The sequence below is a fragment of the Centropristis striata genome, chromosome 14 (assembly GCF_030273125.1).
Source record: "Centropristis striata isolate RG_2023a ecotype Rhode Island chromosome 14, C.striata_1.0, whole genome shotgun sequence".
In the NCBI taxonomy this organism is placed as follows: Eukaryota; Metazoa; Chordata; class Actinopteri; order Perciformes; family Serranidae; genus Centropristis; species Centropristis striata.
In genome coordinates, this window is record NC_081530.1 from 13,714,088 (window position 1) to 13,733,044 (window position 18,957).

Consider the following 18,957-nt stretch of genomic DNA (forward strand, 5'->3'; position numbering starts at 1 on the left):
GTTCTTTTCAACTCTCGACCTCATGTCAGGCTATTGGCAGGTGGAGGTGGCGGAGCATGACAAACACAAGACCGCATTCATTAACCCCATGGGGCTTTTTGAAGCGAACAGAATGCCCTTTGGACTGCAGAACGCCCCCTCCACCTTTAAGCGCCTCATGACCTGCTGCTTCGGGGATCTGAACTTCACTCACCTGCTGATATATCTCGATGACCTCATCATATTTTCTAAGACATTTGATGAGCATCTGGGAAGGCTGCAGCTGGTGTTCAATCGGCTCCGGGAGCATGGCCTGAAACTGAAACCTTCCAAATGTCAGCTGGTGAGAAAAGAGGTGCAGTATCTGGGCCATTTGGTGTCAGCAGAGGGGATCCGAACGGACCCAGATAAGATAAGCAAAGTTAAGGACTGGGTGAGGCCCACAAACCGCAGAGAAGTGCTACAGTTCCTGGGATTTGCGGGATATTACAGGCGGTATGTGAGTGGATATTCTGCACTAGCAGCCCCCTTGTACCGCCTCACTACTGGTGACCCCAAACAGAAAAAGAGAGGCAGGAAAAAAGCTCTGGTGCCTGACCCACCCTTCCTATGGACCGCTGATTGTGAGGAAACATTCCAGACCCTGAAAGACAAGCTGACGACCGCTCCGGTGCTGGGCTACCCAGACTACAGCCTGCCTTTTGTCCTCCAGACGGACGCCTCAGGGGAGGGGCTTGGGGCCGTCTTGGTCCAGGTCCAGGGTGGCACAGAGAGGGTCATCGCTTTCGCCAGCAGAGGCTTGAGTCCAGCTGAGACAAGGTATCCTGCACATAAGCTTGAGTTCCTTGCTTTGAAATGGGCAGTGAATTTCTATGACCACCTCTATGGGCGCAGATTCTCAGTCCAGACAGACAACAACCCTCTCAAGTATGTCATGTCCTCTGCTAAGTTGGATGCTACAGGCCAGCGGTGGGTGTCTCGCCTGGCTGCATTTGATTTTGACGTCCAGTATCGGAGGGGACATAGCAACGCGAATGCCGACGCCCTCTCACGTATGTCAAACCAAGACGTCACCCAGGTCCTGCACTCCTGCCCTCAGCAGGTGAGGTTCAGTGAGCCCAAGCATGGTGCGGAACAGCCCACAGTCTACAGGTCCACTCAGGACCCAGTAGGCCCTACAAGCACCCAATCTGAACCCCTCAGACCAAATGAGCCTTATGGAGACGTGGGGATGGAGTCACTGCCTTCCATGACAAAACAGGAGATCCGTGTGGGGCAGAAGGAAGACCCTGTTATTGGCCCTGTCTTGCACTATAAGAGTCGGAACCTGAAGCCAAGCCGCAGTGAAAGGATTGATGGTGGTGGGCAGGTGTGCCTTCTCTTAAAAGAGTGGAGGAGGCTAGTAGTAAGAGACGGTAATATGTACTGCCGTGTCCAAGACTGCCAAAGGGGAGTAGTGGAGCAGCTAGTACTGCCGGAGAAACTACGTAAATCAGTCAAGACGGCTCTCCATGATGATTCAGGGCAATTAGGTTTTGAGAGGACTGTGCAGATGATGAGAGAGATTTCACAGACATTCAGACATTCATCAGACATTTTTTACCCTGTAATTGTGGGAGTCTTTTGGGTTCTAGAGGTTCTTGAGATACTCCAGGGATTCTTCATGGCTCAAGTTTTTTTTTTAAGTGTTTGTAGGTTGTTGTTTTTTTTTAGGGTCCTGGGGATGGTTGGGCATTGTGAGATGATTCCAGGTACGCATACATGGATGTCAGTCTATTCGCAGCTACTGGCAGGAGCTTAAGAAATATATGGATAAAATACTGAGGGTAGACCTTCCACCTACTTTTGAGGTTTTATATTTGGGGAAATCAGACATAGGTTTTACGAGATAAGGAGACAAACACCTGTTTAAAATAATGTTGATTGCAAGCAAAAAAGCAATGACCAGACAGTGGATGAAGAAGGAGGAACCTAAGATTGAGGACTGGGTTGAGGTTATACATAATATTTATGTGATGGAAAACTTAACTTTCTCCCTGAGACTGGAAGAGGACAGATTTAAAAGAATATCGAAAAGTTGGGTAGTGTAAATAAAACTAATTAGGTCAGACTTTATCGGAGATGTCCATCATAATAAATAATCAAATAATCAAAAGTACCCTGGTTTGTAGCTACAGTTTGTTTGTAGTTTTTTGTAAATTATAATTATTTCTAATTTGATTTATTGTTTTTTGGTTATTTTCTTTTCTTTTATGAATATTATTTTTAATTTCTCTATTTTTACTACACTGGAACAAACTGCTGTTTAATTGGTCATAATTTTTGGATGACAGTGGATGACTACTATTTCAGTTGCACAATTTTATTGGAGTATATAAAAAGGTAAAGTTATTTTATATGTGATCCAAGATGAAAGAGATAGGAAAGATGTCAAGTGTACTCTGAAGATGCATTATTGGAGGGGTTCGATTTATGTATACCAGATGTATGCAAAATGATTGTTAAAATGTTCAATAAAAAGAAAGTTAAAAAAATAAAATAATTGGATTTCAGGGGTTCTTTGCAGGGGTCCTGGATAATGGTTGATGGAGCTCCTTGAGTTCCTGAAAGAGTTCTCTAATGACTTCTTTTAGGAGTTTGTTGGGGACCTTTATGGCTCATAAAGATGTTTCTAATGTTCATGAGAGTATTTCAGATGCATTTAAGAGAATTGTAGTGGTTTTGACATGGTTCTTTGAGGTGATTTTTGGGTCTTGTAAGATCTCAATGGTAATGGGGGATTCCTGACGGAGCTCCTTCAAATGAAGACCAATACACTTCAAAAGCCAGCTGACAAAAGATAAGAAAAGATAAAAAAATAACTAGAATTAAGCAAATACATGCTCGAAGTAAGTAAAATTATTTTTATTACAAGTAAAATTATCTGCCAGTGCAGTAAGTGAATTTTTATTTGTAAGAATTCTTTAAATAAGTAAAAATAGGCAATGGACAACCAATGATGTCTTGAAATAATAACTCCAAATATATTTATTTTTGAGTAATTGTGGCTTGAAAAGGCCAACTAAAGGGCACCCAACCTTTTTTTGCACGTGTAAAGTGCAGCCAATAAGGCACTTCCTCTCGTTTTCACCACTCTTGAGGGCACTTTAGCGCACTTTTTCAACCACACCCCACCCCACCCCTGAGTACGCCACTGTGTATTTGTATTAATTTTGAAGACATCTGACGATGTGGATTGCTCTATTTTGCACTGTTTGTAGTTTACTCTTGCTACGCTTCTTGACTTCATCCTTGCTTGTGTTGTATTAATTCTCATTTGAAGTCATTGATAATGCTCATCATCAATATCTCTCAGTATATTTCTTTTTGCTATTAAGTTTTACCCCCTAGTATGTTGGCATCGTGGGGATGAAAAATTAAATACATTGAGACCATTCTGGGACACTCACTGCTGAAACCTATTTCACAGGAATTATGTTGCTAGGAAACAGCTTGGGTCCAGTTTTACTTGCTGTCCACTGTTTACTTAAGCAAACACTGCAACAGGAGATTATTTGGTCCACTTAGTGACCTATTCCCATGAACAGCCATAACGTGGATCAGTTCCACAATACAATACGTAATAAATCAGACTGTATCATATGCTTACTAGATGTTTCGCATATTTTTTATTGAAGAAAAATCTGTATTTGCTCCATTTATTGATGCAACCTTAATTTGTCTTTGACGTTGGCCGCTTATTTAAACAAAGCTGGACCCTTTGGACTCACACACACACACACACACAAACACACACACACACTCTGCTGCATCACGCCACAGCATTTTCATATCTGGCTGCTGGTCTTCTTCAGCCTGTCGTCCTGGTGATTGGCCGGCTGTGCTCCAGGGGTCACCAGGTGAAGGCTCAGCCAATGACAGAGGTGAACACTGGAACCCCTTGTGTCAGCCCACATAACAGGAACTGGTCACATACTGTATCTAAGTCTGCCTATACACTGTAAAAAATGTCTGTAGATTTTACGGTGACAAACTGCTAAACCATGACAGTAAAAGATGTAAAATGATAAATGGGTTAATTCAGTTTCAGTAACAATGAAACACTGTAAATGTATATATACGCCCAAACTGTATTTTTTACATTTAAAAAAAACAAACATTACTCCACTGTAAAATACACTTCACTGTAAAAATACTTTTCTCACTGTTAAATGTACTAAACACCATATATCAGGGATGGGCAACTTAAATGCTGCAGGGGGCCACAATTTTTCATCGTCACTACCACAGGGCCACATATAGGAACATGCACTTCACCAGATATGATGAAAATTACATTTTAAATATGTTTACAGTGCAGTAACTTAACATATTTCAAGCTCAAATGCATGTATAACAGTATAATTAGGAATACAAAAGGTTTGAAGCAAATAAAAAATAACCACTTACTGTGATTTCTTTTTTTTTTCAGTGCAATAACAGCAGACCAACATTATGCCATATATCTAACAGAAGTATACTGTAATATTTAATGGAAAAATCTTGAATTTATGCGGCATTTATAAAGTATTTTCTTGTCAGTTATATGGCAGAACAGCGTTTCTTTTGATGGAAAAACGTTTTATTTTTTATGGTAAAAAATGGAATAAAATGGCAATCTTAAATGTGAAATCAACGGCGCTAATTTCAAATTTTAAAGTTCTGGCAACCACAGCTGCTGGTTTTTTAGCGTAAAAACAACAGTGTGTTTTTGACAGTGTAGGGCCCCAGAGAGACAGAGAGCAGACATAGCTGCTATCTATGCTGGGGGGTGGAGAAGCTACCATACCCACCCTGTACGTGATCTGTGCCCTACCTCCACAACTTCTGCCAAATTCTCCCCCTTATTAGGTGTATCAAGAGTCAGCTCATGTTTGGTGGTTGCTGAATTGACATTGACCTAGTTCACTGAGAGCTGAGTGTTTTCTGGGTTAGCATGAGCTCTGGGCAAAATGATAAGATACTAGGACAATATTAGCAGGTCGGACTGAAACTTCAAAGATGCATCTATTTGAGTCATCTCACAGCTCTGTTGTCTGTGATGTGCTTTGTAGTTAGGTCACTATTCAACATTTAGCAGTAAAAACAAAGAACAGCTCATGGGAATTTTCTAACAGTTTAACAGTTTTCTAACAGTAAAAATTGCCTCAAATGGTTCCCCCAATGTGCACTCTTGAGGGCAGTGACATAGAGGTGGTTCATATGTACCATACAAACACACTCAAAACACACCATAAACTTAATAAAAATACAAAAAACACAAAAAAACACAAAGATTACAAAAACCCAACAGTAAACACAAAAGACTGCATTACAAATGCTAAATGCACAAAGTTAAATCAAAACTTTAGAGTTCAGCTGACAGCAGGGAAACATGCTGCTGAACGTTTTTACCTTGTGACGTCATGAAGAAGTCCTGCTCTGGCGCTTTCATGGACTCCAGAGGGTTAATTGATGACTCACTCACCTTTAAGCCACATATAGAAAATCTTGTGAAGAAGCTGAGGCTAAAATTGGGTTTTTATTTTCAAAATAAGTTGTGTTTTTCTTTTAATGTAAAAAAGCTTCTTGTCACTGCAACATTTGTATCTGTGTTGGATTACGGTGATCTTTTGTACATGAATGCTGCTGCTCAGAATGATTGATAGTGTTTATCTTCATTACTAACTGTAAAATGTCCACTCACCGTTGTGAATTATATTCTGGAGTAGGATGGCCTGCTGGATCTTTCTATTCGCTTCGTTCACAAGATCAATTGTTGCTTTCTGTCCCTTCTGCTCATATGGAGTTGGGTAAATTGGGCATTTGTTTACTCTGCACCTTATGCTGGAATATGCTACAGAAAGACTGGAAACTAACTGACTTCATTTCTTTGAGCACTTTTTAATCCAAACTGAGAGTTATTGAGGCCAATTCCACGATATGCACTTGTTTCTCATAACGCGTTTAAGGTCTATGTCTTATGTAAATATGTAACTGTACTTTGTGTTTTCTGCCTCTTGGCCAGGGCTCCCTTGAAAATATTACTATTTTATTGTCTTACTGTTTTTAGTATTTTATTGTTTTCATTGTTTTTATTTAAAACTATTTGTTTATGATTTTTATTGTATTTTAATAACTGTAAAGCACTTTGGTCAACTGAGGTTGTTTTTAAATGTGCTCTATGAATAAACTTTGACTTGACTTGACTTGAAAAAGAGCTTTTTAATCTCAATGGGATATTTCCTGGTTAAATAAAGGTTAAATAAATAAAATAAATAATAGTTACTGCACAAAAAATGACCTCACCTTCACTTACCAGGCCAAGATCTCAAGACTGTAAAGAACTACAAGATTAGTAATATGAGACAACAAGCATGGGCAGATGCCATCAGAAAACACAAATCCTAAGCTACCATCATGTTTGTGAAATTCATATCACTCAAATCTAAACCTTCATAACTGATGTGGATGTGGATCAGACTCCATAATCATTTCTATTTTCCATTTACCCTTAGAGATGTTGATGTTCCATTGATTGTCCATTAGTGTGTATGAATTATTGTAAATCAATTTGACTGAAAAGGTAGAAAAGCACTAAATGCAATCCATTTACCATTCAGATTGCAGTCCTTTATTAGTTGTGTTACTGGATCCAACCCATGTTTGAGACCTCCTGCTTTATCCATGTTCCATAAGTGCTGAGGTCAAGCAGAGGTGGCAATGTCCAGTATTTATGCAACGAGGCAACCTGGCTGTAAATAGAGCAGCAGCTTCTCCTTTCACTAGCAGGCGATCCTGGGATGCAGCCGACAGTCTGTCAGTGCCAGAGAATCATGTCACTGGCTACTAATTGCACATTACACCCATTTGATAAAGTAGTGTCATGTGACATAATGTGTATTTTATACGATCTATTTTTTTACTCTGTGGAGAAGAAACCATCCTGAACCATGAAACTATGAGCAGATCTCTCGTTGTGGAAAAGCAATGAATCAAACCGTTATCAGATTAACCCTCTGGAGTCTCCAAAAGCTCCAAATCCAGACTCCTTCATCACATCCAGACTAGAAAACAAAGCAGCGTGGAGTCCTACTGTAAATTGACCTCTAAAGTTCTGGCTGTAAACTCCTTGAGGCCAGTTTCAGTTTGATGATGATATACCAAGTGAAACTGGAGACAAGCTCAAATATATTTAGTATAAAATGAAAGAACTGGATGTAACCCTCTTATATGTTAGATTTGACACCTTTGTTCACATTTGCAACAGTTCAAATTCTTTATTGAGCATGATAGTGTTTTGAAAGTAAGCAAAAAGTTTCAAAATCAAATTTTATGTTGGACTAAAGGACTAAAAAAAAGACATTAAAAGACAAAAAAAAGACACAAAATGACCAAAATAGACACAAAATGACTAAAAAAGACAAAAAATGAACAAAAGAAGACACAAAATAACTAAAAAAGACACAATAAAAGACACAAAAAGACACAAAAAAGACATGAAATGACCAAAAAAAGAAACAAAATTACTTACAAAGACACAAAATGACAAAAAAAAATACTCAAAATGACCAAAATTGCTAAACACACAAAACACAAATAAAATACGGTCACACTGTAAGACAAAACAGAGTTTATTCCTCATAGGGTCCTTTGAACCTGTTTTAATATTTTTGTTGCCGCTAAAATACTCTTCAAGACTTCTGAAACTCCCTAAAAAACATTGGAACTCACCCCATAAGCTTGGTCCCTAAATCACCTTTTTAAAATTGCTGGTGTGGCATATTTACAATAACTATTAATATATTAGTAATAAATAATGTCCCTCTACTCTTAGCACTGAAAGCGACAATGGTGCACATTCATTAGTCCCGGAATGGGTGCATATATAACTCACCCTTTGCAATCATGTTTCTTATTTCCATTTCGAAAGAGAAAACCTTTAAAGCCGTTGGATCTGTGACCTGAAAAGAAAGAATTTCTCAGGCCTCCATCTCCATTTCTGATAAAAAAAGAACAATGTGGGGCGTCCCGGTGGCTCACACCGGTAGAGCGCTAACCATGTATGCCATGTGCTGCGGCGGAGCCGGGTTCGAATCCGGCCTCAGCTCCCTTTGCCGCATGTCTTCCCCTCTATCACCCCCTTTCTATCTCTCACTATCAATAAAGCAACAAAAAATGCCAAAAAAAGAACAATGTGTTCTTTTTAACAAACATTTTATTGCTGCAGGTGATATCTTTCATACCACCAGTCCGGTCAGGAATTCTAATCCTACTCTTGCAAATACTAGTCCCCATAGCTTTTCTTTTAGGCCCTTTACTAGATCTGAAGTTCTCAGTGGTCTCTGTAGTCTTGATCCTAGGAAGCCTACTGGGGCTGACCATTTGAATACTCGACTCCTGATACTAATCTGACCCTTTTTACTGTTTGTATTCCTAATATATTTAAAACAGCATTTATAACTCCTCTGCACAAAGGTGGCTCTACAAATGAATTGAATAATTACCGTCCAATCTCAAAATTACCCTGCGTGGGGAAAATTTTAGAACACTTGATTAGCAGCCAAATTAGATCTTTTTATCTGAATTTTCAGTTTTAAATGTTTATCAGTCTGGTTTTAGGCCTGGGCATAGCACTGTTACAGCTACTTCTAAGGTTGTGAACGATATCGCTCAAGCACTAGACAGCAATCTTGACTGTGTTTTCCTTTTTTATAGACCTCTCTAAGGCATTTGATACGGTTGACCATACCGTCCTTCTTGAGCGTTTGCATAATATTGGTTTTGATTATAAGTCTTGTAAATGGGTAGAGAATTATTTATCTGATTGATCCCAAGCTGTGACTGGTGATGGTTTTATATCAGAATTTATAAACATATACAAAGGGGTACCGCAGGGTTCGGTTTTAGGACATCTGCTTTTTCTATTTATATGAATGATTTTAATTGTGGTGTCACAAAAAGCTTAATTCATCTTTATGCTGATGATTCAATCATATATTCTTTTGCTATTCTATCTGTTGAACAAGCTCCAAATAATCTTCGAGATGATTTCTGCATTATCCAAAGAACTCTTTCTAACCTTAGATTGGTTCTAAATCCAGGAAAATCAAAGTACATGATTTTTACTAAAAAAAAAAAAAAACTTACTGTTGACTTAGATAAGTCTCCCTTGGAAAGGGTTTCTTGTTATAAGTACTTGGGTATTTGGTTTGATGACAAATTGTCTTAAATTACATGCTGCAGAACTTTTAAATAAGCTGAAGCCTCTATTGGCATTCTTTTATATAAATAAATCCTGTCTTCCTCAGCACTGTAGAAGGCAGATAGTGCATGCTACATTTCTATCCGTTTTAGATTATGGTGACTTTATTTATATGCATGCTTTTCCCTCTGTCCTTAAACCACTTGATACAATATATGATTCTGCTATTAGATTTATTACTGGCGATGGGTTCATGACCGATCACTGCCATCTCTATCAGAATGTAGGTTGGACTTCCCTGGCTCTAAGAAGGGAGCAACACTATATATTGTTTATTTATAAGGCACTACTTACACTCTACTTATCAAGCCTACTGAGCTTCAGATCTCTTAACTATCCCACTCGTACACATAACCCACTGGCTCTTAATATCCCTGCTGTTAAAATGGAGGTTGGGAAATTCGCTTTTGTTCATTTCACTCCTTTTATTTTTTTGGCATTTTTACTGCTTTATTTGATAGAGACAGATAGAAAGGGGGAGACAGAGGGGAAGACATGCAACAAAGGGACCTCAGGCCGGATTCGAACCCGGTTCCGCTGCAGCAAGCACACGGCCATGTGGTAAGCGATCTACCAGTGTGAGCCACCGGGACGCCCCATTTCACTCCTTTTAAATGGAATAATCTACTGTCTCAGCTTCAGCTGGATACACTGATTCCTTTTAATCATTTTAAATACATTCTTGTTGATCTTATGATTTCTGAATGTGCATGTGCTTGTTGAATTCATTATGTGCTTCTGTTGAGTGTATATTATTATGGGTATGTATTGTAATGTGTTGAACTGTATTTGTGCTGTAATCAGGGTGCCATTGGAAATGAGAGCTGGCTCTCAATTGGCCCTCCCTGAATAAATAAAGGTGAAATGAAATGAAATCATGAATGAAGGGGTTTTCATCACGATAAAAGAAGACGGAAAGCATTAGATCAATGGATAATTACATGCTTTGTTGATGAAGAATGAAATCAAAGCATGTGTCTTATCTGAAATTATAATGCTATGTTAATTCAATCAGGCAGCATCAGAGCAGAAGGAACCAGTGGAAGTCCCAATCCACAGTTACACACTGAAGGTTTTCACCACTTGCCGTATATTTCTACATTTCATGGTTGCATTCAATGTTTAATAATAAAAAATGAATGCAAATCTTAGATACACAATAGCTAAAACACGGCTCATATTGGCCAAAATTCCCCTTTAAATGTAGATATAACTTTGACATGTATGTAATAAGGCTTCTCTGCCCCAGCGACACTTTGGCTGTCATGCTGTTAGCCACGCCCCCTGCCGCTCCTGTTAGCCGCGCCCCCTGCTGCTGCTCACGGAGGAAGAATTAAAGCACACATTTGGTTTCAAAATAAAGGTCGGGTTGACACATAATTTTTTTTATTTTGGTTGTGGATACGACACAGCTCCAGACAACAAAATAAAAAAAGTATATGTGTAAATAAACACGTTACATTTTGAGGTTCTTTTTTCTTTTTAAAAACTGTTTGTTTGATTTCGGGCCCAGGTGGGGCATGGGAAATTAATAAATAAGCAAATCTTTGTAAATTGACATGTAATACATTTAAAAAATATGCAAATGCTTCCATGACAATAAATACATAAAAATTACATATGTAGACATAAATGTGTAAAGTATTAGAAATAAATGAACACAAAGGGGGAAAAAATTAAATTTGGAAGTAATTAAATGTGGAAACAGTTAATGAACAGTCAATACATACAAAAGTACAGAAATAACATTCTTAATTGATCAGCCTCATATTTGTTATTTTTATTTCTTTTTTTTATTATTCATATCCACATTTAATTATACTGTATATATGCCTATTTATGTGCTGTGTCTTTCCTTGACGCTCATAGTTAACGAAACGACTAAGCGTTTATGAAATGTAATGCAATAACCACAAGTATTTGCCACAAGTAACACACATATATGCATGGTATTTATTAATTTAAGCCTCTGGAGTCATAAAAAAAAAAAGCATGACTTCTTCATGACATCCAGACTAGAAAACAAAGCAGCGTGGAGCCCTACTGTAAATTTACCTCTAAAGTTCTGGCTGTAAACTCTATGAGGCCAGTTTCAGTTTGATGATGATATACCAAGTAAAACTGGAGACAAGCTCAAATATATTAAGTATAAAATGATAGAACTGGATGCAACCCTCTTATATGTTATATCTGAACCCTTGTTCACATTTGCAACATTTAAAATTCTTTATTGAGCATGATAGTGTTGTACAAAAAGATTCATTTTATGTTGGACTAAAGGACTAAAAAAGACACAAAATGACCAAAAAAAAGACATTAAAATGACTAATAAAAGACACAAGATAACCAAAAAAAGTATATAAATAATATCTATAAAATAGAGTCCCACTAGTATTAAAACCAGAGTTGGATGACAGGATCACACACAATCACAAGATTTATGTTGGTCATTTATGTTGGTCTTTCTTTGTTTTTGGTTCAAAATATTGATCCAGTAGGTCAGAATAAAAAAAATCAATTATTATTAGGTCATATAGGTGAGGTTGTGCTGGAAAAAAATATACCAACATGGCATTCAAACGTTTTAAGTGGTTCTGAAAGGACTAAAAAATGGACAAAATAGCCCAAGACTCCATAGAGATAAATTACCTTGTGTGCGTCACCTTCTTACTAAGGCTACTATTATTTTGAAGGCCAATATCAAGTGTTCCGGTATGTGCGTGTCTGAAGTGGCTGACTTGACGCACGTCGGAGCGATGGTTTCTATTGATGTGAGGCTGTCAGATGAATGTGTGGAGGCCGACCTGTGGCCAGACAGTCACACACGCACTGTTGGAGGACAAAGTTTACATACCAAGCCTGTATATTCAGCTCTTATCTCCCTCAGAGGACACAGGGACACCAAGCTGCAGCTGCACGGAGAGCAGGGGGACGCGGACCAGGCTACTGCAGCATGTAGCCAGGACTGAGGACAGCTGCTCGTCTATATGGTGGGTATGATTATGATCCTATATAATGGAGCCGTTTGTGATAGAAGGACGAGTATGTGTGTGTGTGTGTGTGTGTGTGTGTGTGTGTGTGTGTGTGTGGGTGTGTGTGTGTGGGTGTGTGAGTGACTGTCCTCTCTCTGTTCCCCATGGTGCTGCTGCTCCAGTCTGCTGTCTCTCAGCCGTGGCCCTCTGTCTGATCCGAGCCCCGGTGACCTGCTGGAGCCATGGGTGGGAGTCTGGGCTGCCACCGCTCCATACCCAAGGACCCCACAGACTTCAGCTGCGGCAAGCGCAAATTCAGCGCTGCATGTAACTTTGGCCACATCTTGGTGAACCAGGAGCGGCTGAACATCAACACCGCCACCGAGGAGGAACTCATGACTCTACCGGGAGTCAACCGCACTGTTGCGCAGAATATTGTGGAGTACCGGGACTGTATCGGGGGCTTTAAAAAGGTGGAGGACCTGGCTCTGGTGAGCGGGATCGGGGCCACCAAACTGGAGGTGATCAAACTGGAAATATGCGTCTCCAGCAGGACCAGCTCGTCCCAGCACTCCCCGTCCTCCCTGCGTAAAGATCTGGATCACCAGTCCGGCACAGGAATGAACATTAACACCGCCACGCCGGCGCAGCTCATGAGCATCAGAGGGATCACGGAGAAAATAGCCAAGAATATCGTGGCCTATCGCGCGGAGCACGGCCCATTCAAGAGCATCGAAGACCTGGTGAGGGTCCACCACATCAACAGCTCCCTGCTGGACAAAATCCGCTTCCAGGTGTTCGTGGAGCGCTCCCGGGCGCCCTCCACCAACACCAACGGAGGGCTGACTTGCACCACCAAATCTCACCCCAGCCCGACTTCATTCAGTCTTAGGAGCGACGACCTGGACCTCCCGCCCGGTGGACCGACCCAGATCATCTCTGTGCGGCCGGACGTAGAGCCCCCCTCCGGTCTGCGGGACGGGAAGCCCGTGGTGCGTCTGGCCACCTGGAGCCTGCAGGGCTGCTCCTGCGATAAGGCCAATAACCCGGGGGTCAAAGAGGTGGTGTGCATGACCCTTCTGGAGAATGAGTGAGTAAAACATCCTCAGCTTACCTACACTCTCATGACATGCACTGTAAAAAAATGTTTGTAGAAATTGCAGTAAAACACTGTCAAATTACATCAGAAATAGGGCGTAAAATCAAAAACTGCATATCAACGTAGTAGAAGCTTTTAATTACCCTAAATCAAAGAATAGTACAAAACTTTTAAACTATATAAAACACACAAAATTAAAGGAGAAATACCATAATGTCACAAGGGGTTAACATCCCCTCTGGCTCTGCAGCTGGGAGAGACTGCTACAGGAGGACAGTTTTTGCTGATATTTAATTTAAATTTACAGTAGAAAACCCACTCACTGTAATTTTAACGGTGAAATTCTGGCAACTGCCCGTATTTTACTGTAAATTACAGTAAAATAAAAAAATTTTAAAAAATAAAAAAATTGTAATCATTTTTACAGTGTGTCATAAGTCTTTATATTGAGGCAATGAAGAGCAGAGATGAGGCAATTTTTTAAAAATAAAAAAATCTTACAGATAATAGAATAAATATGAGAATAAAGTATTAAATAGAATAGCTATACATGTGTAAGTGCATTACAAATATATGCAAATTATATTCAGAGACACACTTACTTTTGCAGTGCACATACACTGATATCTGAAGACTTTAGGGGCCCAAACAAATTGTAGTGCTTTTCATCTTTCATGGTGCCATCTTGGTTCATTTTTGGCACAGATGCCTTATTCCAGCACTGAGTGCGTGAAGGACGTGGCATCTAGAAGCCAAATCTGGGCCAGATCAGTGTGCTTCTGCATGTGGCCGGTTTATAATAAACTACATCATTCCTGACAAGTGCTGTGGATATTGTGATGACCCAAAAATACTATTGTTCCCATGAACTAAAGTAAACCATCTCCCCCTAGAAGTGGAAGTAAGTAAGTGAGAGGGAAATAGTGCATCACATTGGTACACCACAGTCAAAGTCACATGTTATATAAGTTAAGAGGAAGCTCAGATTCCTAGTGGAACAAAAAGGTTCACTGTATGTCAGTTGGGTTTTTTATTTTGTAATTTCATTATTGTAAATTTGCTGATGGATTTCCACCACTAAAGTAGAACATCACCTATAGGTCCTCATCGAGTGGTTCCACGTCACAATGTACATTTTTAGACCGTTTTTACCTTAATATTTTGCACACAGGGTGTCTGTTTTGGTAAATTGCCTCAAATTAACTAACACTTTATTACAGCATTTACAAGTAGGCTACTGGTGGGGTTTTGAGTCTTTGTGTGCACTGTACTTGATGAGAACTTAGGAGGGGGGTCAGTAAGGAGCCCAAAGGCCCATTTTAACCCAGGGACCAACCAACAGCTTTGTTCCACAAAAAATGAACATTTAGAAAAAAAAATTGTATTGGAAGGTTCTTTTAAAAACAAAAATTTCTGGAGAAAGAAAATAAATTAACATTGTAACAGTATGTTTTCTTAAAAAGGTAGATAGATAGATGACATGACCCAGATCAGGCTGTCTGAGAATATTTCTATAGTCCCTATAAACAGAGGGGCAACAAGGCAACATTTTGGTATGAGAAGTGGTCTGGTTTCCATATGTTGTCCATTTGTAGTCTGAGTAGTATTAGTAGTATTGAGCAATTATACATTTAAGTGGGTTGTGGTTGAATGCAGGTAAATAGTCCATGTGTGAGAAAAAGAGGAGAAACACAGAGGCTGAAATGCGAGCTCAGAACCCTCTGACGACAGCTTTGCCTTTTCTTTGCTTGTCTTTAAAATGTGTCTGATACCTGTTGAAATGTAGTCTGTATTACTTAGTTAAATACACACAATGCAGGAAAAGGTGGCACATAAATGTAATGTAATAAAAACAGTCATATTTCCATTACAAGCTCTCCACAAGGCAACAGTCCAACTCTATCAAAACAGTCGATCTAAGCTTCGGGTCTGATGCAACATCTCTGATTCTGTGATTCACAGCATCTCTTTTTAATTTTTTTTTTTACAAGGTCTCACTTGTAAAGAAAAAAAAGTACCATGCTCTTTTGTGGAACAGTTAAAGTGACCGTGTTCCTTTGCCCTGAGTGCAACGTTTGTTTAGATAGCAAGAAAAGAGGCCTCTGTGAATCCAGGTTAATCTGCCCTGATAAACTCTGAGAGCAGTGTTTCACTGTCAGATCCCACAGCCAATGAATAACGAGATTAATTCAGTGGGAATCTACATGTATTTGCTTGATTACAAGCGGCTCAGCACACCTCGCCTGAAAGCTCCATATTGGCTCAGGTCTGAGATTACTCAGCATGATGTGCCATTAAATATTGACTTTACTCTTCTCCCATGGTTGGCATGTTTCTTTAATTATGCTTTGGAAATGTACACTTATTATTTGAAGGTGTGATCAGGCCTTCAGTCCACCACCGTCAGTTTGCAAGTTGAAGTGCCTGGAGCTGTGCAGCACCTCCTTGGGTGTTGAGCCCTGACCTGCTTGGTATGATAGGGCATTCATGCAGAACACGTTGTCACTGCCAGTAAAATAAGTATCCTCTGCAATGCAGCCACCATATGACCTATCCTAGAACTGTAACAGTCTGTTCTCGGTCGTATGGAGAGGATGCCATACCAAAATCTATGCTGTAAAAAAAGATTAACACTAGCTACTCAATAAAATTGAGGCAACAGATTGCACGCAATATTATTAATTAAATCTAACTACGTTACAAGTTGAGTTAATAACAACTTAAAAGAGGAAGTGCCTGTCAGTTAAAAACAGACTAATTCTATTGTGTTGGATTCATTCAAAATTGTCTTGATTTAGAATTACATACACATAAAGATTATATTTAATGTGATCAAAATAAGTTGATTCTATCTAAAACATTTGTATATTAAAGTTACTTAAACAACTTGCGCAACATCAAGGACGCATTTATATTTAATACGTTATCAAATATATTAAGTCAAATTAAATGACTACAGAATAATTTATTACAGTGTATCTTAAAATCAGTCATTTTAATGTAACCTGTTTAAAAACATACATACATACATCTGCAAAGGAATTCTGCAGCATATTACATGTAACTACTACTCTGCATGTGGTGGACATAAATGATGCGTTTGGTTTGGAGAGTTACAAAAATTGGCAGATGCTGTTAGATGGTTGAATTTGAATTCAACTACTGGTGCAGAAAGTGCTTGATTAGATATGCAGGAGAGCCGCATTTTAAAATGGAAATATCGCAGACATTTCAGGTTAATTTAATCGTGGCAGCCAAAATCATGATCACGATTAGAATTTGATTAATTGTGCAGCCCTAAGTTGAGGTGGTTTGGGCATCTGGTAAGGATCCTCCCGGGGCCTCCTGTTAGAGGTGTTCAGGGCACGTCCCACTGGTAGGAGGCCCTGGGGAAGACCCAGAACACGTTGGAGGGATTATATCTCTCTCCTGGCCTGGGAACGCCTCGGGGTCCACCAGGAGGAGCTGGATGTTGTGGCTGGGGAGAGGGGCGCCTGGAATGCCCTGCTTTACCTGCTGCCCCTGCGACCCGGTCTTGGATAAATGGATGGATGGATGGAAATCATTACATTTTTATCTGACTTTAACAAATTTTGAATCCAACTTAACTTTAAAAACGACTGAAACTGTTCTTATTTATTAACTTGTACTTCTATAAATGTAACTTGGCTCCCATAGCCATTAAGCAAGGAAAACCTTGTGGTTCTTCTAACTACACCAAAATGTTTCCCGCATAGGGTCGGACATTAACCGTGGTCCGAGGGCCCGTGGCCACAAAAGGTTGAGTCAAAGTTTTGCTGATAATGACGGCCACACAAATTCTACTGGAAAGAGATTTTTTTATAGCAGGATCACCCATGTTTATTAAGCCATCCATAAACTCCACCACACCCAGTCCACACTGCCTTAGGTAAAGCTTGGAGCCTCACATGACAAACATCTGTCATGTGTTTTAATAACACAGTCTGATTACATTTGGCGCCATCTTAGATCTTCCCCTCTTTCCAGCTCCTACCAATCCCACCCACCCTCTTGCAACTCTCCACCACTTCCCTCACTTATGCTTCCTGTGTTCCCAAGCCATGGATAACAACCCTAATGGTGAAGTTGTAGGGGTCATTGTTATGGAGTAGGAGGAGGCCGTAGAAGAGATTGGTTGTGTTTGCGCAGTGCTTGGGCTGCACTGTGTGAGCAATCACAAGATCCAGGCTGAGTTTACACACTTCCTGGCTTTCCTCCAGGCACAAGCAGAGAGCTACTAGAGTTCAATGAACTCCTGCTTACCAGAGGTTACACAGCAAACTGCGCTCAGCCACCACAGCCTGCTGATGTTCGTAATCAGTCAGCCTTTAGTCAGCCTCTCACACTGGGCTGAAGGGAAGTGAAAGAGCCAGCATAAGCTCTTAACAGCGGGGCGAATATGGATCAAGGTGTAAATTTGTGTTGACTCGCTTGATTCACAGAAAAATGAAGCTGAGGTAGTGAAAAGCCTGTCAAATCTACTCCAGGGATCCTCTCTTTCTGCATGTCTGTTTGTGGGACATTTCTTTCACTTTCTGTGCTACATCAGTCCGTGTTTCTTCTCTTGTATCACAGAGAATAATTAGGCTCTCTCACATTCTTGTGGTGTCTAATGTGTCTTGCAATACTGTGCAACTTCCAAGCAGCATGAAGCAAGAATTCTATGCAACAAACAGCATCCATCGTCTCTGTCCAAACTGTAAAAACAGGGTTGTGAGAGAAAACATCCGCACGGTGTGGCAGCTTCTCTTCATCCAGTTTACCATCCCGCCTACCTGGCTGCCACGGGAAGTATCAGGACATGAAATTGAGTTACAGGACAGCAATGAGGAAGTGATCTGTGAACACTGGGCTCTTTTTTTTCCTTATGCATGAGTCATTATGGATGAACCAGGCTGGTAAACATGAGCTAGCAGTATGCAGTTCCCTGACTTGGCTTTTGCCACTCATCTCAAGTGTTATCAGCCTAGTAAATGCCCACTATCAGTTCGCCATCTGGAGCATTTGGTATGGCCTGACTTTACCTCCTAACTGGCTTTGTAATGATAATGACTCATAGCTCCCATTCAATAGACTGATAACATTAAAAACTGATACTTTTCTTATGCCTTTGAATAAGTAAATAAATAGTTTCTTTTTTATAACTTACATTTTTATTGAGTTTTCACATGTATATAGACAAAAACAATACCGCAAACAATGTATAAATTAAGTGACAATAATAACACCATCAAAAATAACACTAACAAACTGTCTGGAGATGCTACTATTCAGTCCACTGTTCTTTTTTAGCGTTTGTGCAGTTGGTGTCATGTCTCCTGTAAATGTTCCATTTTTCCCATTTTTTTTCAAACACATTCTCTTTGAGTCTCAACAGGTATGTCAATTTTTCCATAACAAGGATTTCCTGGATAATTTCCAACCACTGCTCCTGATTTGCAGTGTTCACATTGAGCCAGTTTCTTGTGATCTTCTTTCATTACAACCTTCTCAATATTCCCAAGATACATCACTGGAAAAGTATTGGAATTTCATATCCCAAGACATTTTTTACAACTGAGTTAACATTTTGCCAGTATATCCTAATTTTTATACAATTCCAG

The 18,957-nt window shown here is 39.8% G+C and overlaps 1 protein-coding gene across 1 annotated transcript in view; it reads left to right on the top strand.

Annotated features, from left to right (window-relative positions):
* Positions 1-12,038: 12,038 nt before the first annotated feature.
* The window catches only part of eepd1 (endonuclease/exonuclease/phosphatase family domain containing 1), a 51,317-nt gene continuing 44,398 nt past the window's right edge, over positions 12,039-18,957 (top strand). Inside the window, exons 1-2 of the mRNA XM_059349536.1 lie at positions 12,039-12,252; positions 12,417-13,324. Coding sequence (XP_059205519.1) covers positions 12,477-13,324 — 848 coding nt within the window. The 5' untranslated portion in view covers positions 12,039-12,252; positions 12,417-12,476. The remainder of the gene's footprint in view (positions 12,253-12,416; positions 13,325-18,957) is intronic.